The sequence below is a fragment of the Talpa occidentalis genome, unplaced genomic scaffold (genome assembly GCF_014898055.3).
Source record: "Talpa occidentalis isolate TD23 unplaced genomic scaffold, MPIMG_talOcc4v2.1 talOcc4.2, whole genome shotgun sequence".
In the NCBI taxonomy this organism is placed as follows: domain Eukaryota; kingdom Metazoa; phylum Chordata; class Mammalia; order Eulipotyphla; family Talpidae; genus Talpa; species Talpa occidentalis.
In genome coordinates this window covers 95,522,080-95,547,871 of record NW_023602073.1, presented here as the reverse complement: position 1 = coordinate 95,547,871, position 25,792 = coordinate 95,522,080, and the positions used below count along the sequence as shown (strand labels likewise).

General features: G+C 41.6%; 1 protein-coding gene across 1 annotated transcript in view; it reads left to right on the top strand.

The window, feature by feature from the left end:
• RRAGD (Ras related GTP binding D) overlaps nucleotides 1-25,792 on the top strand; it is a 38,707-nt gene that overhangs the window by 1,500 nt on the left and 11,415 nt on the right. Inside the window, exons 2-3 of the mRNA XM_037520103.1 lie at nucleotides 17,875-18,170; nucleotides 24,193-24,392. Coding sequence (XP_037376000.1) covers nucleotides 17,875-18,170; nucleotides 24,193-24,392 — 496 coding nt within the window. The remainder of the gene's footprint in view (nucleotides 1-17,874; nucleotides 18,171-24,192; nucleotides 24,393-25,792) is intronic.

Genomic DNA, 25,792 nt, shown 5'->3' with positions numbered 1-25,792 from the left:
TTTTATAGTTGATTCCCTCTTTGCTTAAACTGTGGTGTGTTCCTGTGTGCTTCTCTCCACTGCACTCCCCATAATTGGTCCCACAGTTGAGCACCCGCCACATTTTTGCAGATAAAGGCTCTCAACCCTTTTGTTGGGAGTCTCTAGGGCTACCTTTGGTAATTAAATTGTTCAGTCACTTCATTATTATTCAAATGGCATTCGTTAGCTCCTGGTACATTCTTTGGAGACTCCTGAGAAATTCAGAATGGGGATATGTTTGCAAGGTATTTGAAATGGTAGACACATAATAAGGTGCAAGTGTGAAGCTCTTTTAAAAATAAAAGAGACTATCTAGGAAGAAAAGTCGTGTGATTTGATATTGTCCTGGGGGCCTCTGGAAAGAGCACTGGGTCTGTTTATTCCACAGTTCTTTAAGGGGGCACTTTGAAAATTGATAGTGGAGACTTTAAAGTGAAATTAATGGGGGCCTCCCTGGTGGCGCAGCGGTTGAGCGCTGGGCTGCGAAGCTGCCCGCAGCCTCTGCAGCGCCGGTTCAATCCCCGGCCACCGGCGAGGGTCCCACATGGCGCGCAGACCTCTCCTGCCGCCCGCTGCTCCCCTCAGCAGTGATTTCGGTCCTTCTGTCTGTTCTGCTCCCCGCTCTGGCTCTGGTGAATTCTGTCACCCTCCCGCGCTTCTGACTATACCCAGTGCTTGTATAAATAAATAAATCTTAAAAAAAAAAAAAAAAAAAAAAGTATGTATTAAAAAAAAAAGTGAAATTAATGGTTTGTCTGAGTGGTGGGATTTCCTGAACAAAGGATTTCCCCAGCACCCTGTCTTGGATGCTTCCCACGGCTCCTAACCTAAATGTAAACCTGCTTGTAACTGATGCTTTTGATTACTTAAGCAATAAAATCCTCCCTCATGAGTTCTTGGGATCAACCTGGAATCTTGTTGTATAAATATTGACTATCTGTGGTAAGAATAGCAACAAATAACTATTTTCTTCTGCAGATATGAGTGAATGTGGGCCTTTCTCCAACTGGGCCTGTTGTGGACAGGCCGTCTGTTCTCAGATTTCCTCCATTATCTCAGGTTCTTGTTCTTTCCATGTTTTGATAAGAGAGTTTAGGCCTGAATTTAGGATCTATTAGTGTTAGGGGGAAAAGGATGTCCCAAAGCAAATTCCATATAGGCTTTGGGACATCCTTTTCCCCCTAACAATTTAACATTAGGAACTTCACTTTCTAGAGTAGGCTCTTTAATCAGCAGTTCTAACAAGGACTGCCCCTGACAACTGTTATGGGGGTGATAAAGTTCTTGATAGAGGATGCTGAAAGTTGTAATTTTTGTTCTTGGGGCCTCAAGATGCCATTAACAGGTCATCCCAATTTCAAATGGCCCCTGGGCATGCATTGCTTTATAATCCTATGTTATTGCTTGTAAAGTTTATATTTACCTACTGGCAAACCTATGAAATGGAAAGTAGGGTGAAGGGAAGGGCTTATTTAATCGGAGAAAAGATGGATATGGTGCATTTTGAACCAAGAACAGGACATTTCTCTAATGACCCCACTTCCCCCTTCACCTTCCTGACAGACTTGGTTTTAGTGCCCAGTGGAGTCCTAGAGCTTTTTCCATAGGGTTCAGAAATCTGCTCTGGCGGGTTGGATCAGGACTGATTAGCATCACCAGGTAAGTTGCAAAGCAACTTGTCAGGAGCTGTGCCAAAAACTAGATTGAAGGGAGTGTGATTTTCATTCACTTTAGTCTTATAAGGAACCTCTGATCTTATTTTTAAATGGAGTGCCTCTCTTTACCACATAGTGCTAAGTTTCAAAACATAGTGCAGCTAAGGTGAAACTTAAATTGCACTTCTTTGGCTTGCACTGCATATTTTATTCATGAATAGCAGGAGTGTTCTAGGGCACTTTAGCACTGTCAAGGACAGATTTGGGCACCTCTCAACTGCCCTTTCAGTTGCCTGTCTTAGAGATGAGTCTCACCTGCAGTCCTCAGCTCCAGGTAAAACTCCAGAGAGGAGGAAATAATTAAACCATTGAAAAGATTGAACCAGAAGTGATTGTCTTTGACTCATGGACTCTCAATCTTCGGTACATGATTTGTACTTTAAAAACTAAGGGAATAAGGGAAGCACTGAAAAGATCATATTTAACCAGAGAGAGAAACTGGTTTTCCCCGAAGTACCTTCCAATTTTTAGGGGAAACTTGGCTAAGACAGTTCTTATCCACAGTCCCCCTAAGTGTGGTTTTGTTCTCATAGTAGCCTTTGTACCTCTTAGGGACTCAGGAAGTGACAGTTTAGGTGATTTCTAGAGGCATGAAAAATCCAAGGTCAGCAGGTGATATTTCCTGATGGGTGTAAATGCAGTGAATTCAGTAATTTGCATCTATTTATCACTAGTGTCAGCTTTTATTTTCATTTAATTTTTTTAAAAATCAGTGAATTCACCTCATTTCCTTGAGAATGAGTAGATCGAATTGCTCTGCTGTTGAAGCCATGGCTTAGAGATGGCAGGGTACCTTTCTGCAGCCATGTCACAAAGTAGAAGTGAACAGGTTTAGAAGAGGGTCAAATGCATGGAAGTCTAAGTTCCTTTCCTTGTAATATTGCCTAGTCCATAAAGAATAGTGTTGACTACAGTGCTGGCCATACCTAATCTCTTGGGTTTCCTTCTGGCTCTGGAAATACACAGGTATGGAATTGGAATAGAGGGGAGTACAGAAACTGTTATAGGCCAACCCCAGTGTGAAATGGGTTGGCCTGACTTTGGGTCCTCACCTGCACACTTAAAAAGGACTTATGGTTGAGACTCAACTTCAGCCACACACAAAACGGATAATAAAGGGCTTGTTTACAAAAAGGGGAAATGAAGAAACGGATAACTCAGGGAGAAAGAGAGCTATATTGGTAGCTATAGCAAGCCCCCCCAAGGACCACATGTCTGCTTAACTCCATCTTCAGTTCCCAGCAATCTTTCCTTTGGTGGTGATGACGTTATAGGATTTATAGTCCTTGGTGTTTTGGATCTCTTTCGTCTAGGGGTGGAGGGTGGGGTCCATAAAACCTGTTTGTGGAGTTCGTAAAGGACATCCTTTCCCCCCAACAAATCGTTAAAATTTGACAAAGGTCACACCTGAGGCACATGCTTGTTCAAATATATATACTTAGCGTGTATATTTTTATATCAGAAGTTTTGTAGACATGTTTCAATGACTTAAGGCACCATAAAGTCTTGTTTTTCCACTTTCACTAAAAGTCTCTCCTATTTAACATTAGAATAGACACAGGGTTGCCTAATGGAAATAGTTAGAAACAGCACGTTTCAGAGTTCTGGGGTGTAGCTGAGTTTGAAAGTTCACCTTGTCAATCCCTAGATGACTGTGTGTCTTTCCTAATTCACCTTCTGCTTTATTCTGCCCCCTCCCCCCATAGCTATTGTTAATGACACAATTTCACTTCCTACCACAGCCATCTCTTTCCTGCTCATTTTTGTTAATTTTTTTCTTCTCTGCCTGCTATATTATTCTTGTATCCCTTACCTTAAAAACACAACAATAAATCCTTTTTATTCTCCCTCTTTCGTCAAAATCTGAAACCCTCCTGTGATAGGGCTTTCCTGGTTCTGCTGTGACACTTAAGACAAATAGGTTTTCACTCCTGGCTTCAAGTGTCCAGGGAGCTGGTCGACTTTCTCCTCATGAGGACTTTTGGGGAAGATTCCAGCTTGGATTCTCAGTGTGTAAAATTGAGTATTACATGAAACCAACCATGATCGCTTCTCAACGTGATTGTTAAAAAAAAAAAATTCACAAGAACACATTTCCCTCCTGCAGTGTTCCGTTGCAGGAACACTGGTAAACCAAAACATATTAGAACTGTTATTGAACATATGTTAAGGAAATATTTGTATGTCACGTCGTGGTTTTTAGTTACTTACCAAGTGTGACATTAGAGGATTTTGTAGAGAAAGATTTGGTCTTCACACATAGATAAAAGTCATCTTCAAAAATCTTTATACCTTTGAAAATACATGTTCTGTTTACATTTAATTCTCCTTAGTGGAATCCAATATGGTAGTGAATCTTCATGATCTTTGCATATTCTCTTATTAATGGTACATTATTCATATGTTTGATTATAACTCGGATTGGAATTTCTTACTGAGTCTTAGCTCTTGAATGTAGGAGTAGTTCTTCTTATTAGAAAAGTAAAAGATCAGATAATGTTGCAAGTAAAAACAAACCAGAGCCTCTTCCCAAAGTTGTCTGTAGATCCGTAAGCCTTTATTGACCATGTGTCACATTCCACTAAAAACCTTGTTACTTAGACGAGGCTGGGTTAAAAAAAAAAAAAAAGGTGCCTGTGAGCATGCTGATGTGATGGAGACGGACTGTTGCAGTCTCAGGCTATCAGACATGCAGACTCCCACAGCTAGTAAATGACAGAGTTGGGTGCCCCAGTCTGGCACTCAAGCAGTGCTCTTTCAGCCTTTCCAGTTGTCATCATGTTATACAAATTCTTTCACTAAATCTTTATTTTCCCATTTTGGTCCTTGTTGTCATTTTCGGAGTCAGTGGGTTTGGATTGCGGGGTCTTTGGGTTCACTCTGGGAAAGTTTTCACCAGAGCTCCCATTTCAGCGACATTCAGGGAGTTTCCCAGGTAGTTTCTCCATGAGACAGAGTTGTTGGTTACATTTAAAGAGTAGGTTTATTAGGGAAAGGGACGGAGGGATAAAAGGACACTTGCATAGACACAAGTGGACAGGAAGAGCTGCGCCAGAAGGGGCAGGTTTGCTGAGAGAGGCCTGCATGGTGGCCTTGAGGAGAGCTGCCTCCGCTGAGGGAGGTCAGTGAAGAGAATTCCCAGCATGGTACAGGGCATGGGCAGGCAGGAAGCTGCTACCCTGCGGAGGGAGAGAGTTGGTAAAAAGAAGCACCTGCATAGGCACAGGTGGGCAGATGGAGTGCAGCCCTGAGCCTGTGCAGAGACTGCACTGAGATAGTCTTCTTCTGTTTAGGAGCCTTGTGAGCCTTTGGGTTAGTTGCTGATTTGGAATAACTTATGTAGAATCTGAAAGGGACCGGAGATTCTACAATGGGCTCAATCTCCATATCTTTATCTTGGGATGCACACTCCATTACCTGCTTGGATGTTATGCTTTGTAATCTAGGTGTCCGGAGCTTAAGGATCTTGGTTTCCATAGCTGTGTCAATGGCCATGCTAATCCCTTCTACCCCCACCTCCAGCTCTTGGCGTTTTGTGAGCCAAGTTTCTGGTCTTGTGCCCACCTTCCTTTCAGGTGTTTTTTTTTTTTTTTTTAAATTCCTGTCCTCCATCAGGCCTCTCGGAGAATATTCCATAATTATAATAGGTCTCAACTTTATAATACTCCAGAATTCATGAACTGTGTTTTTTTTATGCTGTCTCATGCTCCCCCGTGAGCTTCTTGAGCTCAGAAGGGCTTGGAAATGTGAGAAGAGGTGCACGTGGGTCATCAATCCCATTTTCTTGATTTCTGCTTCCTTCTTTGTTGTTAACATTCCCAACCCACAGATCAGCCAGGTCTGACCCCTGAACAGGTCTGTGCTCCAGACTCTAATACCTCTTGTCATTCTATATTTGCAAGGGTCTTTTGGTTTTTAGCAGGTCTTACCCTGCCAATCCCTAAGTAATTAGCCTGCAGGTGTTAAAGACTGTTGGATGGTCTCTCCGCATAATGCTGCTCCTTAGGCGATTGAATTTTCCGGTGATCTCCAGCAGTCTAGTTACGGAGCTAGGCTGTTTGAGAAATTTTGGTACTGATGAGACCCAGTGCAAGATAGATGTGGTCTGTTCAGTGCCTCTGACCACAGTAGATAAACTTTACCTAGACCTAAAGGTCATCCTCTTGATACCCAGGTACTGATCTACATCAAAGCCACATGGGAAGTTTTTGGTAAAGCTTCAGTTATTTTACCCTCAAAATCTTCTCAGTGCTTCTCAGTCAGTCATCAGACCAACACATCTATTGAGTGTTTATTGTGGTTAACCCTGATGCCTTCATTTTTATATCTGTAAAGGATAAGCGTTGTCAATTTGAGGATTAGAGATGCTGGGATAAGAGGTTGGAGTAGACTGGTTTGAGCTGTTTCAGGCTGCCAAGGCTAAAACCTCTCAAATGTGCCCTTACTCTCAGCCAACAGGATGGGGGGAGGGAATTGGGAGGAGGTAGTGGTAGGTAAGTGACCATTAAAGTGGACTGCCTCAAACATCTGCCGTTCTGAGGCCCTGGATCCTTTCCTCACCTGACTGACAGGCCAACACAGTGCTCCAACACAGATATATCAAGTATCTGTTCAGCCTCTTCTCCTTTACTGTCGTGGTGAATGGAGCCTTGGTTACATGGCCTGCCAAGTTGGGAACTCCGAGCTTCTTCTTTCTCCCTTGTTCCTTCTGTCCAGTGCATTACCAAGAATTTCTCACAAATCTGTCCCTTCTGTCTATTTCCATGGCCTGTGACTTAAGTTCTTTCATTATATTCCATCTAAAACAATCTCCTTAAATAAATAAATAAATAAATAAATAAATAAAACAATCTCCTAACTATTGTGAAGGAGGAAAAACCTTTCCTCCATCCTCTTAGGTTCTGAATGGGGGCCTGTAAATTAAAATAATACAAGACAGTAATGACAGAAAAAGAGATTTAATTACATACTAATGCATGAGTGTTCCAAAGACTCAGGGAGCTTTTTATTTTTAAAAAAAGATTTATTTCTTTATGCTTACAAGAATTGGGACATAGGCCAGAGGTGTGGGGGTGGGGGTGAGAGGATTCACTAGAGACAGAGTGGGGAGCAGAACAGGCAGATTGACTGAAATACACTGCTGAGGGGAGCAGCAGGAGTGACAGGAGAGGTCTGCTGCTCCATGTGGGTCACCTCCCTGGCCGGGGATGGAGCGTATGCTGCAGTGGCTGAGGATAGCTTCACAGCGCTGACACTTAACTCCTTGTGCCACCAATGAGGCCCCAGAATTTGGAGCTTTCATGCCACCTTCATAGAGCATAAGGAGCACACTTCTGGAAGAACAAATGACCTTTTGGAAAGATAAATGCGCCCATGGTAGAATAGATGGGATTTTTGTGACAATGCCTGTTGGGATGTGGTCCTGACTTATCCTGCTTTTCTTAGTCTCTAACAAGAGACTATCACTTAGACTTGCTCCCAGGGAGATTTATGACAATTGAGTTCTGGAAGGGTCTGCTGTAGGCAAATAATGGGTTTCAGGAAACCATACCTTTGGCTCAAAATACTTTTTTGTGCCATCGAGATTTAGTCTAGATCTGTTCACTATCTCCATACTGATCCCCTTTAGGGAATCTGTCTTGGGAGCAAACTTCCTGAAGTAGAGATCTGATTCTGTTAGTTTCACCTTAAAATCCTTAGTAATTTCCTCATGACTTTAAAAGTGTGGTGTAAAATCCACCCTTCCCAATATCTTACTCATGAACTAGTCTGTAACCTCTCACCCCAAATGTGTGCAAAGATATTTGTTGGATCTGCAGCACATGCTTCAGTATAGTTTACATTTGTATAAGTGAGAGAGACAGAGACAAGAAGACAAAGCTGTAAAGTAAAAGTTAATTTCATATTGTGATACACACTATTAAGAAAACACATTAGGGGTCCTGCCCGGTGGCCCAAGTGGTTAAGATGCAACCTATGAAGCTGTGCGCAGCCACTGCAGCTCTAGTTCCATCCCCCGCTGGCTGGGGGCTACCCACATGACGCAGCAGACCTCTCTTGTCTCGCCCACTTCTCCCCTCAGGAATGGATTTTAGTTACTCCACCTGTTCTGTTCCCCACTCCGTCTCTGGTGAATCCTCTCACCCCCGCATCTCTGGCCTGTACCCCAGCTCTTGTATGCATAAATAAATCTCAAAAAAAGGGAAAACTATAAATATAATTTAAAAAATTAAATATATAAAAAATTAAAAAGAATTTATTGTTTAAAAAAAACACATTAGGGGGCCTCCCTGGTAGCACAGGGGATTAAGCACTGCACTATGAAGCAATCCGCAGCCTCTGCAGCAAGAGTTCAATCCCCAGCTGGCTGGGGAGAGACCCATATGGTGCAGCAGACCTCTCCTGCCTTGCCCGCTGCTCCCCTCAGCAGTGTATTTCAGTCAGTCTGCCTGTTCTGTTCCCCACTCTGTCTCTGGTGAATCCTCTCACCCCCATGTCTTTGGGCCTGTACCCCAGCTCTTGTATGCATAAGTAAATAAATTAAAAAAAAAAAACACATTAGGAAGTGGTGGGGCCCAGTTACACCAGAGGAGACTGCTGCTGGGCTGAATGGAAAGCAGGTGCTTGAGGAAGCCCATCTACAGAGAAGGCACTGAGCTGGGGAACCAGAAGGTCTGTATGACTCTAAGATGAGGAACTGACAGGAGAGATGAGAGGGTGGCCATATAGGGCCTTTTTGAGGTTATAATTTACCCACATATGGCCTTTTGGTTAGTATTCTAAATGGCCTTTTGGTTATTCTAAATGCTGTGGGAAGCCACTGGAGCATAGACTTTTATTGCCTTTAAACTACATTCCCTAAACACTGGGTAGGCCAAATCTCTTCCGGATCCACCTTGTCCTCATTCAGCTCTTTTATGTCTTCTCTTTTTTAAGGCTCAGTTTTTACTTCTCCAGGGAGCCCTCTCTGACCTGTAACACCTAGATAGCAGTGTGTGTAATTGTGGTTTTCTTGTGTGTTCCCCTCTAATCACTAAGGGATGAATCTTTTCTTTGTGTCTGCAGCTCCAGGCTCAGCCCTGTCTAACATTTGGCAGGCCTTCAGGGAACCTTTATGAAAGGAGAATAAACTGCCCTCTTGTAAATTTCACCTCACTCCAGCAACTTCCTTCAATCCCACTGACACTTAAAGAGCCCTCTCTGAGCTTCCAGCTCTAGTCTCAGATCCTCCTGTGGCTCTTTTTCTATTTCCTTCTTAAAAAATTGCTGGTCCTTTTATTGCTCCTTCCAGCTACTCTAATCCTTAATTCTTTTTCACACTGTCACCTTTCTCCCTTTATTCTTTTTTTTAAGATTAAAGTTTTTACTCAATTATCCAGCATCTTTGAAGTACCTTTAAAAAAAAAAAAGATTTATTTACTTATGCATACAAGAACTGGGGTGTAGGCCAGTGGTGCGGAGTGTGTGTGTGTGTGTGAGAGAGAGAGAGAGAGAGACAGAGAGACAGAGAGAGAGAACACACACGCACACACGAATTCACCAGAGACAATGGGGAGCAGAACAGGCTGATCTACTGAGATACATTGCTGAGGGGAGCAGCAGGCAGACAGGGGTGGTCTGCTGCGCCATGTGGGTCAGCTCCCTGTCCAGGGACCAACTCAGGCGCAGTGGCTGGCAATAGCTTGCTAACACTGAGACTTAACCCCTGCACCACCAAGGGAGGCCCCTCTCTTTATTCTTACTAATAAACTTGAGGAATGGGTGATGCTCAGGAAATGTTAGTGGAGAGAGCCCAGGCCTCTCCAGGAGGTTGGGGTGTTTCCTTCCCTGGTATAAGTTCCCTGATATCACTTCCAGAGTAGAATGAGACCGTCTAAAAATGCCCACAGAGTTTCAGAAAAGAGATACTTGAGGGAAGAATAGGAGAGCATTATAATGGAGATTTTTCAGTCAGCAATCCTATCTTTTTCTTTTTCTTTTTTTTTTTTTAAAGATTTATCCATCCATGCATACAAGAGCTGGAGTACAGGCCAGAGGTGTGGGGGCTGAGAGGACCCACCAGAGACAGAGTGGGGAACAGAACAGGCAGATTGACTGAAGTACACTGCTGAGGGAAGCAGCATGCGAGTGAGGAGAGGTCTGCTGCGCCACGTGGGTTGCTTCCTGGCTGGCTGGGGATTGAACTCATGCTACAGTGGCTGCAGATAGCTTCATAGGTTGCATCTTAACCCCTTGCGCCACCTGGGGTTAAATTAAAATAAAAAGGAAAAAAATGTTTGTAGAAAGTTTCACCATGTCCCAGTTACCCAGCATATTTTGATACACACCAGCTAATTATGATAAAATGCCTGTGCATGGATCTAAGGGGTCTCTGCAGAGTTGATGTTTCTCTTGCTAATCTGGTCCCTGCTCTGTACAGTTGGTGAGCCTTGCTTGAATTTGGCAAGGAAAAGAAGTTACTTCTAAGGCCTCCTGGTGGCACAAGGGGTTAAGTCTCAGCACTATCAAGCTGTCACCAGCCACTGCAACATGAGTTGGATACCTGGCCAGGGAGCTAACCCACATGGCCCAGCAGACCTCTCTGTCCCGCTGCTCCCCTCAGCAGTGTATTTCAGTAGATCCACCTGTTCTGCTCCTCACTCTCTCTCTGGTGAATCCTTTTACCACACCACCACCCTGCCCCGCACCTCTGGCCTACCCCCTAGTTCTTGTATGCATAAATAAAAATAAATCTAAAAAAAAAACTTAGTTCCAGCTGTATGTATGTAATCGCTGCATGTGTATGTCTCTAGTTTTTTACTACTCTAGGTTTGTGAACTTGTGTATGCATTCCCCTCTTCACATGGTCTCTATCATGCCACCACAGGAGGAGGGGTTCCAACTTCCAGGGTACCTGCTGGATGATCATGCCACATAGACCCTCCTGAAGATAAGTTAAAATCTATACCAACATCCAGCAATATATTTTGGGAAGAAGGTATTTCTAAACACTTAACTATTGTCATACTTACACATAATCTAATGCGGAGTTTTGTTTGCTTTAATTGGAGGCAGCATTTGTACTGCAGAAAGAGAATGAACACATAGACTTTGGATGAAGCACCCTTAGTATGACTATTACTTGACCTTCTTGAGGCTGAGTTTCTTCATTCATGAAGTGGGAATAATAATATCTATTCTTGAAGGAGTGTGAATGGGCTAAGAGCACTACTTGGTATATGGAAGGCATCTCTGTATGTAGTTGTTATGCGTTTATATCACATGGGTATTTTCTCGTACCATGCAAGGCATGATGCCTTTGCTTGTTTGGATTTCTTTCTCGGAGGGCCTCCTGCTCCATGCTTCTCAGCCCCATCCAAATCCTGTATTGCTTTTATTCTGCATCCATAACCTTTGTAATGGGGTTCCCAGTCCCAGGCATTTCTCCCCTACATTGTGTTGATCTAACACTTGGCTCTTTGTGAGGTGATAATAGAGCAGCTATATAGCTCTTTAGGGTCCATTCTTGTCTTTGAGATGTTCTCTTTTAAAACAGCTGAGTTGAGGTATAATTGACATAAGAGAAAGAATACATGTTTGGTGTACCTGTGAAAGCATCAAAACAATTAAGATAAACAAGACCACCACCTCCAAGTTTCCTTGTAACTTGTCTTCTGTTGATACCTCTTTACTGCCTTCTTGCATATCCCATGAAACCACAGATCTGTTATTTGTCACTGTAAATTAGTTTATATATTTTTAAAGATTTATTTATGCATACAAGAACTGGGGTACAGGCCAGGGGTGCAAGGGGTGAGAAGATTCACCAGAGACAGAGTAGGGAACAGAATAGGCAGACTGACTGAAATACACTGAGTCAGGAGAGGTCTGTAGCTCCCTGGCTGGGGATCAAACTCATGCTGCAGTGACTGCAGATAGCTTCATAGGTTGAGTCGTAACCCCTTGCACCACCAGGGAGGCCTAGTTTATATTTTAAAGAATTTTATGTAAATTGACTCATACAGTATGTCCTTTTTCATTAGGTGTCTTTCACTCAGTGTAATTTTGGTAATAGCATTCATCTATGTTGAGTATATCAATGGTTTTTTTTTTTTTTTTAAGATTTGTTCATTTGTGCATACAAGAACTGGGGTGTAGACCAGAGGTGCAGGGGGGTGGGAGGATTCACCAGAGAGAGTGGGGAGCAGAACAGGCAAATCTACTGAAATACACTGTTGAGGGGAGCAGTGGGCGAGACAGGAGAGGTCTGCTGCACCATGTAGGTTGCTTCCAGGCTAGCTGGGGATCAAACTTGTGCTGCAGTGTCTGGCAATAGCTTGATTGCGCTGTGACTTTAACCCCTGCACCACCAGGGAGGCCCAATCGCAGGTTTCTTATTGCTGAGATGTACCACAGTGTATCTGTTCTCCTGCTGGACATACACATGCATTCTCTTGGGTAAGTAACTGTCAGTGGGAAGGCTGGGGTAACATGAGGAAGTATGTTTAACTTCCTAAGAAACCACAAAATTGCTTCTAAAATGGTTGTATTAATTTACATTTTCACGAACAATGTATGCGAGTTCTAATACCTCCACCTCCCTACCCACGCTTGTCACTGTTCAACTTTAGCCATCTTAGTGGATATGTAGCAGTATCTCATTGTGGTTTCCTTCACATTTATATTTTCCTATGACTAAAGATGCAAGGAGCATCTTATCATGTGCTTATTTATCTCCCATAAATATTTTGGGATTGCCTATTCAAATGTTTTGTGCTCCCCACCTCCTTAAAATTGTGTTGTTTCCCTATTAAAGACTTGTTAAGAGTTCTTTATATATTCTAAATACAAATCCTTTATCATGATTTGCATATGACATATAAATATTTTCTCCCAATCTGTGGCTTGTCTTTTTAAATAACAGCAGGAGTTTTTATTTTAATCAGTCTATTTTATCTTTTTTAGGGGAAAAGATGTCATATCTAAAAAATCTTGACCAAACCCAAGATCATAAGTATTTTCTCCTCAAAGTTTCATAATTTTAGACCTTACAGTTATGCCTATGATCCATTTTAGGTTAATTTTTATACATCATATAAGGTCTGGATTGCAATTTTTTTCTTTCTTTCTTTTTTTTTTGGGGGCGGGGGATGTGGTTGTATAGTCATTCTAGCACTCTGGTGAAAATAACTATACTTTTGGGGCCCTCCCTAGGGGCATAAGGGGTTAAGTCTAAGTTGCAGCAGTATGAAGCTAGCTGCAGTCACTGCAGCACGAGTTCGATCCCCAGCTAGGGAGCAATCCACATGGCCCAGCAGACCTCTCCTATCTTTCCCACTGCTCCCCTTAACAGTGTTTTGCTCCCCACTCTGTCTCGGGTGGATCCTCACAACCCTGCTCCTCTGGCCTACACCCCAGCTCTTGTATGCATAAATAAATATAAATGTTTTAAAAAAAGAAAAGAAAATGACTATCCTTTCTCCATGAAGTTGGCGTTGCACTTTTGCTCAAAAATTAGTTGTCCATGGATTTTTCACAAGCAATGTGAGGGGGGCATCCTTTTCTCTAGTCTATCTTTGAGTCAATACCACACTATCTAAGTAGATTTTTAATTTCTCCATGTTGGGAGCCTTGTTTTACGTATTTTCCTGTCCAGCCAATGTTTACCAAGCAATTATTTTGGCATCATTTTCCAAAATATTTATTGTGTTGAAAAATCAGAAACCTTAAGACAACTATTTAAAGATAAAATATAGAGTTGAAATCATTCCATATGCAATATTTAATATGTTGAAAGATTTTGAAAGATCTCCAATGCACCTTTGAAATTTAACTTAAGGGTCCGAGCTTTGTAAATTAAATACAGAGAAGTTGTCTCTTATTCCTCCTATACCTGTATCTTTCATGACTCATCTACATTTCATTTTTTAAAGATTCATTTTATTTGTTTATGCACATATGAGCTGGACTGTAGGCCAGAGGTGCAGGGGATGAGAGGATTCACCAGAGACAGAGTGGGGAGCAGAACAAGCGGATCAACTGAAATACACTGCTGAAGGGAACAGCAGCCACTACAGGAGAGTCTGCTACATCATGTGGGTCAGCTCCCTGGCCGTGGATTGAACTCCAGCTGCAGTGGCTGGCGATAGATATCCTGAGCCTGATGACTTTAACCCCTGTACCACCAGGGAGGCCCTGTATTAGTAATTCTAAGTAGAAGAGAACACCATTACAGTCTGGTACAGTTAACATAAGCATTCTAAGGTAAACATCTTGAATGAAAAAATAGGAAAACTTTATATTAAAAAAAAACACACACAAGGTTTGAAGGAAGGAGGAAATTTTCCAAACATCAGCTGATCTTTCTTTACCACATGTAGCATTATGCAGCTAAATCATTAAATAAACAGTCGTGTGATATTTACAAAACAGAACTAAAAGGAAAAAACTTTTTTTTTTAAGATTTATTTATGCATACAAGAGCTGGGGTACAGGCCAGAGATGCAGTGGGGGAGAGGATTCACCAGAGACAGAGTGGGGAACAGAACAGGCAGATCTACTGAAATACCCTGCTGAGGGGAGCAGTGGGCGAGATAGGAGAGGTCTGCTGTGCCATGTGGGTTTCTCTCTGGCCGGCCTGGGGGCCAGGGATGCTGTAGAGGCTGCAGATTGCTTCATAGGGTGGTGCCTAACCCCTTGCACCACCAGGGAGGCCCAAAAATAAACTTTCTAAGTATTAGGGTCTTAGATCTGTTATCCTTCAAGTTGAAGCACCTGCATCCACTAGTCTACATACCAAAGAAAATTGGGATTCTAGTTAACCATAGCTGAAAGCTTATGAATTAAGTCATCAATTGTGCAAACAAGATGAATGTCTGCTTTTCCCTTCACTCTATGATCACTGTGTTTTCTGCGGATGGCATCTACATCTGTGCTGATTACTTGGTCAGCAACTCATGGATGTATGCCAAAGTATGACATCATCCTTCATGCCATAGAGCAATCTTATAGCACAGATCACAGGAATAGGGATATATGTAACAAGCAGTGGTGTTCAGCTTCTGTAATGAAACTACACAGAATCTGGTAAACTGCTTCTTCATTGTATTTTGGTGGTAAGGTCCACACACCTTTCATTTCTATTTCCTTTTCACCTCAACAGGAAGCTGGTTGAAGTGTGTCACCCGGCCATCTGCAGCTATAGCTGTACTGATAAGAGCAGCCATCTCTTGTACAATTGCTGCATGAAGCATAAGTCATCCACCCAGGCTAGATCCACCTAGTATCTATGGTCCTACAGCTAAGTCATCAGTTACAGGAAGAAAATCTGAATTTCCAGCTCAAGTAATCAAACCTTATAGGAGCATGACATACAAATTTGCAAAACTTCTCCATTGCCAATGCTTTCGTACCATTCGGGCTAGAAAGATAGCCAGGGGTGAAGATAACTCCTGTACTTCTGCCTTTTAGCTTCTTCTATAAGCCAGGAAATTTGAAGGGGGTTGCTTCACCTCTTGAACTTATGTTGTAGTGAGAGTTAGGAAGGGACAGAGTACTTCGAGGGTAGCAGCATGCTCTCTTCACCTTCTAGGCACTACTAGCCCCTGAGGGACTGGGATGGCCTTCCCTTTCATACATGAGTCCCTGTATTATCTGCCTCCTGGAGTGTGTGTGTGTGTGTGTGTGTGTATTGGAGGGGTAGGCAGTAGTGCACAGAGTTTACATGCTTAGGTATTCTTTCTCAGCTTCTGCAAGTAACAACCCTGTTGGTTGTCTTCCTGTCTCATCCTACTTCAGTTTTTACTAGTTCTGCTTTTTGCAGCAGAGCTCTACCATTCATTGTTAAGGTGCAGATTTTCTCTTCATATGATCTTTGCTTTTCTTAGGGATTTCTTGATTATTTGTAGCCTTTGAATTATTTTTTTTTGTTTCAAAATCAATTATGTTTATTTGTTCATTTGTTTAGTTAGTATTCAGATTTGTATTATTTTTAGGGATTAGTATGGGAGGGGAAGACTGTGACATGTTATCAGCTTGGTATTTTTGAAACTGGACATCCTGTCTTTCTCAGTTCATGCCCTGCTTTTGCTGAGATTGACTTGTAATGGCAGTACTGAGAGTGGGTAGCTTATAATCACTGATAAAGAGGAAATCTGATCATATTATGGCTGGTTTATTTCCACATTACCGCTTCTATAGTATATCATCAGCAATTTATTGAATTGGGTTAAGATGAACAGGATGTGTGTGTGTGTGTGTGTGTGTGTGTGTGTGTGTGTAGAGTGGGGGTGCAATGTCCTTATAGTGGAGTGGTATCTGTACGTATCTGCACGTGCGCGTTTTTTTCTTTCTTCAATTATTGTTTTACCTGGTTTGTGTGCTTACCTATAATGCAAATTCAAATATCAAAATATTTTATATACAGTACATAAAATTTACCAAGTCGTTATCAAGTATTAACATGACTATAGACAATTGTGGAGTTTTGAGGAAAAAATGCTTGTTACAATAAAGAAATAAAAGGACTGTTTTCAGTCTCTGTTGGATTGTGCTTGGACTGGGATCCGGGATTGAGAAAGACACACTCAGATATAATTCATACGGATACAAAAAAAGAAATTTAGAAAGTAATTAATTATGTGTATAGCTCTGTATTTGCCTTTATTCTTCTGCCTTTTTCTTTAAAATGTTGGGTTTTTCCTCCAATTTTCATACCTGGTCTTATTTATTTACTTAGTGAGTCATAAAGCTTTTTTATTAATTGAGATATGTTCACATACCATAGTATTTGCCCTGTTAAAGTATAAATTAGTGGTTTTATTATATTCATAAAGGTGTGTAGTCATCACCATGATTTAATTCCAGAACATTTTCTTCACTCCAAAGAAACCATTAACAGTCTCTCCATTACCAGTCATTTCTCATTTCCCCTTCACTCTATCCCTTGGCTGCCACAAAGTTTCTATTTCTTTGGATTTCTCTATTCTGGACACGTCATATCAATGGAATCAAGCGATTTATAACTTTTTGTGTCTGGCTCCTTTCACTTTGCAAGATGTTTTCCATGTGCATCCATATTGTGGAATGAATTGGGACTTCATTCCTTTTTGTGGCTGAATAATATCCCAATGTATGAATGTCTTTCATTTTGTTCATTCATTTATCAGTTGATGGTCATCGATTGTCTCCACCTTTTGGTTATTGGGAATAATGCTGCTGTAAATATTCATGTACAATTTTCTCTTGGACAGATCTTCTTAGTCCTTTGAGTACAGGAGTGAGTGGGCTTGCTGGATCTTAGGGTGACACACTGTTCAACTTCTTCAGGAATAGCCAAACTGTTTCACAAAGCACACCCATTTCACATTCTCATGAGTAGTACCGGAGAGTTCTAATTTCTCTACATCCTCATCAGCACTGGTTATTGTCTTTCATTTTTATTATAACCATCTAGTGGATGGGAAGTGGCATCTCATTGTGGTTTTGATTATTTCGTTGGTGGTTAATGACGAACACCTTTTCACGTGTTTATTGGTCATTTGTATATCTTTGGAGAAATTTTTTTATTTTAGATCCTTTGCTCATTTTTTAAATTGGTTTGCCTCTTTATTGTTGATTGTGAGAGTTTTTTATATTTTCTAGATACCAGACCATTATCAAATATATGATTTGCAAATGTTTTCTCCCTTTCTGTGCATTGTCTTCACTTTCTAGAGAGTGTCCTTTGAAGCACCAAAGTTTTTTAATTTTGATGAACTACCAAATTGTTTATTTCAGGCATAACTTAAATAAGCAAGCACTCTCAAGTGCTTAGGGACTAGGATGAGCTAGGCAAAGAAGGACATGGGTCTGGAGTGCTGACTCCCCTAACAGTGTGCTCCAAGAAATCTCTGCCCTTCACTCCCTGCTTATGATGCAGAATTATACAGGTTTTCCTATCCTCTGGTAGGTGTGAGAGGTCCTGAAACAGCATTTTTCACTGTTTTGCGCTTAACTAAAAGCTGGCCCCCCAGTGAGGGGGTGATACAGTTAGCACTCTGCATTTGGAAAAGTAGTTTTGTCTGTGAATTGTAAATCTCCTCTGAGGTGGAAGTGAAACTCCTTTAATTAACCACTGTGAAAGCATCTCCCCCTCATTCTTGTTTTGTGGTTTCTCCAGTTCTGGACTTCAGTGATCCCTTCAGCACAGAGGTGAAGCCAAGAATTTTGCTCATGGGCCTGAGAAGAAGTGGCAAGTCGTCTATTCAGAAAGTGGTCTTTCACAAAATGTCTCCCAATGAAACGCTGTTCTTGGAGAGCACAAACAAGATCTGCCGGGAAGATGTTTCCAACAGCTCCTTCGTGAACTTTCAGATTTGGGACTTCCCAGGACAGATTGACTTTTTTGATCCTACATTTGACTATGAGATGATCTTCCGGGGCACAGGAGCACTGATATTTGTCATTGACTCCCAGGTAAAGCTCATCCGGGAGGGGCGTGATAGGAGTGTAGCACCCTCTTGGACTACCCTTTCTCCTTGTGTTCAAATAGATTTCTTTGTGATGGCTTTGGTTTGGTTTTTAGAATCGGGAATAAGCTTTCTACTAAAGAATCAGTCTCAGACTGGTCTCTCAGACTTTGCAAAGTGAAAACAGCTCCCTCCATGTCATCCACCAAAGTCAGAGAGCTGTCTCCACAAATCATAGACCTAGGAAACCTCACAGATGGAGGGGACCACCCATCATATAGGCCAGGGACACACATTTATAAAAGATCACAGGGTCTCTTCAACAAAAGTATGTGCATAAATTTACATTTTAAAATGCTTAATATTTCCTGTGAAGATCATATTCTAAACGTGAACATTTTCCTCTGACTCAAATTATTGTAATTATTATTAGTACACAGTTAAGACAAAATAACTTTTGCGTATTTTATAGATAAGTAAAGATAAAAAGTAAAATTTGAAATAAATCTATCTCTTAGGAGATGGATATTTTCCTATTTAGGGAAGAGATATGTATTAGGATAAGAGAAGATTCAGTATCAATTCTATTTTTATTTTGTTTGTATAGAAACCTAGTTCACGTAAATACAGGTTTTGTGGTTCAAGGGGAGGAGGCAGCAGGTCACTATTAGAAAGGGGCATTGGCAGCAGGACTGGAACGTAGGTGCTTTTCAAAATTTTCCCTACCCAGATGCTTCTGAAATGCCCCTGAAGCATGGCCCAGCCCAAAGACTCCCACGGGCTCTCTCTTGTAGCTGTGGGCAAACGCAAGGAAGCAAATTCTCCAGGAACGCACTAAACCAACTTTCATTTGAGGTTGAAACATCTCCCTGAAACGGTGGACTTAAATCAGACAGGTGGCCCAAACGCTCCCGGCCTTTCCGGGAGCACCACTTGTGTTAGGGAAGAGGGGAATAAAGACGCCTAGTACTAGTGGTCTGAGTTCATGCTTGGAAAGCCATTCTTTAAGTGGTTGCTTGTGCTTGAGAGCATCACATAATCCTTCAGGAACTAGGTACTTATTTGAAATAATAATAAAAATTTCAACTAAGCCTGTTAGTTCCAAGAGACAGCTCTGTGTAGTTCTAGTATAGCTGTGGGAGTGTGGCCCTATGGTTAGGCGGTGTTCTTTCTTTTTTTGAGAGAAGTGTGGAGGGTGGAGACTTTTAATTCCAGTGCCTGATTTGTGAGCAGCCTATCCTTTCTCCCATGCACCCATCTAAAAACTGTTTCTTATCTTCATCTGCATCAGGTCCAGGCCCTACTGCCAGTTCCTGCTTTCTGGCTGTCTTGCTTATTTTGACCCAAATGTGACCTTGACAGTATCCCACATCTTCCTGCCTCAGATCCTGCCAGCACCATAAGTTAGGTAGCTTGAAGCGGAGTGGCCGGGGTGTTTACACACTGCTGCATGGAAGGAGAGGCCCCTAGGATGTCACATTCATTTGTCCCTTTTATGCTCTGTTTTTCTACCTAAGTCATGCAGCAGCTGTTGCTGTAATTGTTGAGCTAGGTAGCAATAATGGTAGCCCTCCCTAACTATGGGTAAGTAGATTCCAACCAGATGACTCATCATTTCAAGACAGTAACTTAGTAAATACTTAAGTATCATGTTTTGCTTACATAGCAATTTGCATTCATGCAATTAAAATTTCCAGTGTCATTCTTTCTCATGTGGTTGTGATATGGGTATCATGTTGCTAAAAGAGGTCCACTTGCCTATTTTCAAATTGCAACTATAATTTGCTTTTAATATTACCTGAACATGAAAAGTGGACCTTCAATTCCAGTTGGTAAATGTGTTTGGTGTTGCTTTATTTTGTTAATTTTTTTTTTAGTTGTAGGGCAGAGAAAGGTATAAGGATGTCTGAGAAATTAATTTTTTTAATTGTTTTTGTGTAGAAGTTGGGTGTACACCAGAGGTGCAGGGGGGTGAGAGGATTCACCAGTGACAGAGTGGGGAGCAAAGGAGGCGAATTTACTGAAACACACTGCTAAAGGGAGAAGCAGAGAAGACAGGAGAGGTCTGCTGAGTCATATGTGGGTTAGCTCCCTGGCCAGGGATGAAACTCAGGCTATTATGGTAATAGTGCTGAGACTTAACCCATAGGCTACCAGGGAGGCCCCAGAAATTCATCTTATTAAGTTAAACTTTTTTTAAAAGTGTAAGAAAACATTGCTGAGAGCTGTCATTTACCAAAAATAAGGAATAAATAAGACATTTCAAGTATACTTTTATTTTTTTTAATGATTTATTTTATTTATGTATGCATACAAGAACTGGGATGTAGGCCAGAGGTGCGGGGTAGGGGGTGGTAGTGAGAGGATTCACCAGAGACAGAGTGGGGAGCAGAACAGGCAGATCTACTGACATATATTGCTGAGAGGAGCAGTGGGTGAGACAGGAGAGGTCTGTGCCATGAGGGTTAGCTCCATATGGGTTTGCTCCCTGGCAGGGAATCAAACTCATGTAGCAGTAGCTGGCAATAGCTTGATAGTGCTGAGATTTCAACCCCTGTGCCACCAGTGAGGGCCTCTAGTATACTTTCTATTGGAACTGGACTGTAAAAAGTTTGGGAAGTCTTCCCCAGTGGCGCAATGGATTGAGCACCACGCTGTGAAGCTGTCTGCAGCCTCTGCAGCGTGGGTTCGATTCCCGGCCGGCCAGGGAGAAACCCACATGGCAAGGCAGACCTCTCCTACCTCGCTCGCTGCTCCCCTCAGCAGTGTCTTTGCTTTCCGCTCTATCTCTGGTGAATTCTCTCACCCTCCTGCGCCTCTGACCTATACCCCAGTTCTTGTATAAATAAATAAATCTGAAAAATAAAAAGAGCTAAAAAAAAAAAAGTGGTTGAGATGGCAATTAAAAAAAAAGTTTGGGAGTCTTCACATGATGTGTTTATTAGAAGGACTGAAGAGAAAACCAAACTATAGAGCAGTGTCTTGCTGGTACTTGAATAGCGTTGCCTTTATTTCTAAGCAGTGCTCTGTTAGTCTCACACTAAATATTTTAGTCTTTTGCTTGTGAATTCCTCACAATCACAGGATTACCAGATAAATATATCACCAAGGAGAAAATGAGTCTTTACAGAAGGTTGTAAAATAAAAGAGAATGAAACAATCAAGAGAGATTCCCCCAGCTAAACAGTGACATTGCCAGCCCCCAGCAGAACTCTCAGAACACCTGCAGACCGCTAGTGGGCCCCTGAAACCATTTCATTTGTGCCTTGGGATCCAAAATAGAATGTCCACTTGGCCCTTGGTGGTTGTGGCCCGCCTGTAATTCCTAGATCTAAATTTGGAGTGGAAACCACGCAGCATATTTTTCCTTTATTTTTGTCAAAGAAGATGATAAACAGTAGAAAAAATCATTCACAGTTCCTTTGGTTTAATAGATCAAAATAAAAGTGGTTGAGATGGCAATTAAAAAAAAAAGTTTGGGGAGTATTTTTCTTTTTTTAATGTCATTTTTAGTCTTTGCAACTATATATAATTTGGTATTGGTTGGTAATAAGACCATTTCATATGCTTGGCAGGGAGGTTAGAACAGAAATTTCTGATCTTTTGAGATTGTAATACTCTTTTGATATTGGCTAGTTTTGCTCACAGACATAGCCTCTTAATTCCCTCCTCAGTTAAGCATAAGCAACAGTACTTTTTTTGAGATGTAATTTATATACAATAAAATGCACTTACGTGTCCAGTGCTGTGACTTTGACAAATATACATACATGGTAACCACCTCACAATCAAGAGATAGACTTATTTCCAACAGGATTTTTTGTGTCCTTTCTCAGATACTCCTCCAAACCTCAGTCCCAGGTAACGGCTGATGTGTTTTCAGTCACTGTAGATGAGTTTGTCTTCTCTGAAATGTCATGTGCATGGAAGCAGACAGTGATAACTTTAGCTTTTATTTGAGATATTTTAAGATATAAAAAGGGCTACAAATTATTAATCTAGAATTTTTCCAGAACATGTAATCTGCTGTCCCTATGCCTTATATTTATCTTCATTTTCAATAACTCTTTAGAGTGTGAAGGAGGAAAAGGACTCCATTTGCTATTTTTCTCCCTGTTTTATTAACTTTGGACTTGTCCACATGTGGAGTCAGAATAGAGGGTGAAAAATTGCTACATTTTTTCCCCACAGATCTCTTTACTTTTTTGCTATACAAAGACCTTTTCATACCTTTCAAGTTGGCAGTAATTAAGAGATTTGACAACACGTTGTTGGTGAGGGCTGGTTCACGGGCTGCTCTTACACTCTTCCCAGTCAAAGTCAAATTTCTTGGTCCTCTGACCCAGCAAGTCTGCCTTCAGGGTAAGCCCTGAAAAACTCTGACAGACACAGAGATGTGTGTGCATGGGACTCTTCACATTTTATCGTTGTCTGGAGCACATAGTTGGAAACATTCTGAATGTCCATTGATGAGATCAGATAAATTTATACAGAGACATTTTGTAGAGCCTTTAATAAGAGATATTCACTAGAATTGCATACTTCAGGATAGGTAAATCTCACTGACTTAATGTTGATTGAAAAAGGTAAATTATAATTTGCATGTAACTTGATATTCTATAAATTTTAAAAGTGTAAAATTAATTTTGTATATTGTTTAGGAATGTATATTTATATTGTGGTTTATAAAGAGATGAGTGAGATTATACTCTAAACTTGGGATTACAGTTGCATCTGGAGATTGGGTTTAAAGTGGGATAGGCTAGTAGGAGAGGAAGAGATACACAGGACCTCAGTGTCTAATGTTTGATTTTGTAAAACAGAAGCACGTGTGAGTATTCATTATATTACATAAGTATCATCTGTGTAGGAAGGAGAGAAAAATAGTATTGTGTTGTTTGGAATAATTACTCTAGAGCAGGGGTCAGCAAATACTTCTGTAAAGGGCCAGTGGTAAATTTTTTTTAAGATTTATTTTTATTTATTTATTTATACAAGAACTGGGGTGTAGGCCAGAAGTGCTGGGAGTGAGAGGATTCACCAGGGACAGCGTGGGGAGTAAAAAAAGCAGATCTACTGAAATACACTTCTGAGGGGGAGCTGCAGGTGAGACAGGAAAGGTCTGCTGCACCATGTGGGTCACCTCCCTGGCTGGGATGGAACTCGTGCTGCAGTAGCTGCAGATAGCTTCACAGTGCTGATGCTTAACCCCTTATGCCTCCAGGGAGGCCCTCAGATGGTAAATATTTTAGGCATTGCAGGCTATACAGTGTTGGAGGAGTCCCCACAGGAGAAACCACTCAACTCTACCATTATACCATGAAAGAACCATAAACAATATGTGAACACACATCCAATAATACTTGACTTGCAAAGAACAGGCAATGAACCCAATTTGGTCTACAGGCCGTGATGCTACCTCTGCTTTGGAACTTGCTTTTAAAATTTTTTCTTACTGGCTCCTTTCCCATCACCCCAAAGGCTCATATCACATTTCCATCTATGTTAATTCATCACAGTTCACCAAGAGACTCATGTCTTCCTGAAGGAATCATCTTAGGTTATCATCCTGGGTGGTGTGAGGTCATTTTATTCATAGAACAACAATTCTGATATCTACGATTGTCCTCAAGTAAATCAACTGCCTGCAATTGTGTTTTTCTAGCCTTATCCCTCCCTCTTTGTTAACAAAACTTAAAATTTCAGATTTGACTTAAAAACAGCTTTAATTTGGACTCCTGAAATATTTTGAGGGGGTTGTGCCCACATAACTTCCAGATTAAGTGTATATGTGAAAGAAAAAAAATGGTAACTGAAATTAAGTGAAAAAAAAGTTTAATTAGCTTGTCTAGGGGGATCATTTCACAATGTCTATGTACATCAAAATGTCACATTGTACACTTAACAAGTGTTTACTTGTCAATTATAACCTTAATAAGGCCAGGGGAAGAAAGAGTGTATATGTAAGTCCTTTGACGGGCTCAGGAAGGGGTGCAGCTCCTCTAACAGGAACGTGCCTTTGTTCCTAGGATGATTACATGGAAGCCCTTGCCCGGCTCCACCTCACGGTGACCCGGGCCTACAAAGTGAACACCGACATCAACTTTGAGGTGTTTATTCATAAAGTGGATGGTCTGTCAGATGACCACAAAATTGAAACCCAAAGAGATATTCATCAGAGAGCAAACGATGACCTTGCAGATGCTGGATTAGAAAAAATTCACCTCAGGTGAGAACAGAAATCCATGAGGGATCACAGTAATTGGTGGCAAAATGCAGGTCCGGGGTCCAAAGTCACACGTAGTTTGGCATGGGCAGTAATTTACCGATTTACTTTGTTTTGTTCTTTAGACATTGGGACAGTATTAATGGAAAGCAAGGTTTTCATGTGATGGTTCTAATCTTTGGGAAAAGCAATGATGTTGTTTAAAAAAATTTTTTTGAAAAATTTATTTATTTATGCATACAAGAACTGGGGTACAGGCCAGAGGTGTGGGGGGTGAGAGGATTCACCAGAGACCGAGTGGGGAACAGAACAGGCAGGTCAACGGAAATACACTACTGAGGGGAGCAGAGGGTGAGGCAGGAGAGGTCTGCTGCACCATGTGGGTAGCTCCCTGGCCGGGGATCGAACTCATGCTGCAGTGGCTGCGGATAGCTTCATAGGATGTGTCTTAACCCCTTGCGCCACCAGGGTCCCTAAAATTTTTTTAAATAGGTGGTCAAAGCTAAGATTCTTCCCTCATGTGAAAACTACCTAATAAAGCCTATGAACGTAATCCAGGAAGTTAATCAATGCTGAAGTTTACAGTTGTTTTTTTTTTTTAAAGATTTATTTATTTATGCATACACGAACTGGGCTACAGGCCAGAGGTGTGGGGGGTGAGAGGATTCACCAAAGACAGAGTGGGGAACAGAACAGGCAGATCCGCTGAAATACACTGCTGAGGGGAAGCAGTGGGCCAGTCAGGAGAGGTCTGCTGCACCATGTGGATTGCTACCTGGCCAGCCAGCGTGATTGAACTCGTGCTGCAGTGGCTACGGATAGCTTCATAGGTTGCGTCTTAACCAAGTTTACAGTTCTTAATAAATATGATAGTTTTTTTTTAAAGATTAATTTATTTTTATACAAGAGCTGGGGTACGGGCCAGAGGCGCAGGTGGGTGAAAGTTCACCAGAGACAGAACGGGGAGCAGAACAGGCAGACGACTAAAATTTACTGCTGAGGGGAGCAGCAAGCACGACAGGAGAGGTCTGCTGCGCCATGTGGGAATCTCCCTGGCCGGCCAGGAATCGAACCTGCACTAAAGAGGCTGAGGACAGCTTCACAGCGCTGCACTCAACCAGCTGTGCCACCGGGGAGGCCCTAAATAAGATAATTTTGTAACCGTGAGTAAGGAAGGATTTTGAGGAAAATTCAAATAGAAACACAGAACCATATCTTTCATATTTTGTGGAGTAGCATATGCATCATTCATTCTGCAAATTGGAAAATGAAAAAATTAGGCACTTCAATATCAATAGTACAACCCTTACTCACCTTGGTGGGAGGAGGGGCATGTGTAAAGATGCTGAGATGCCAGTGCCCTGCAGCCAGTGAGGAAGCTGGTGCTGGCACATACCCCTGAG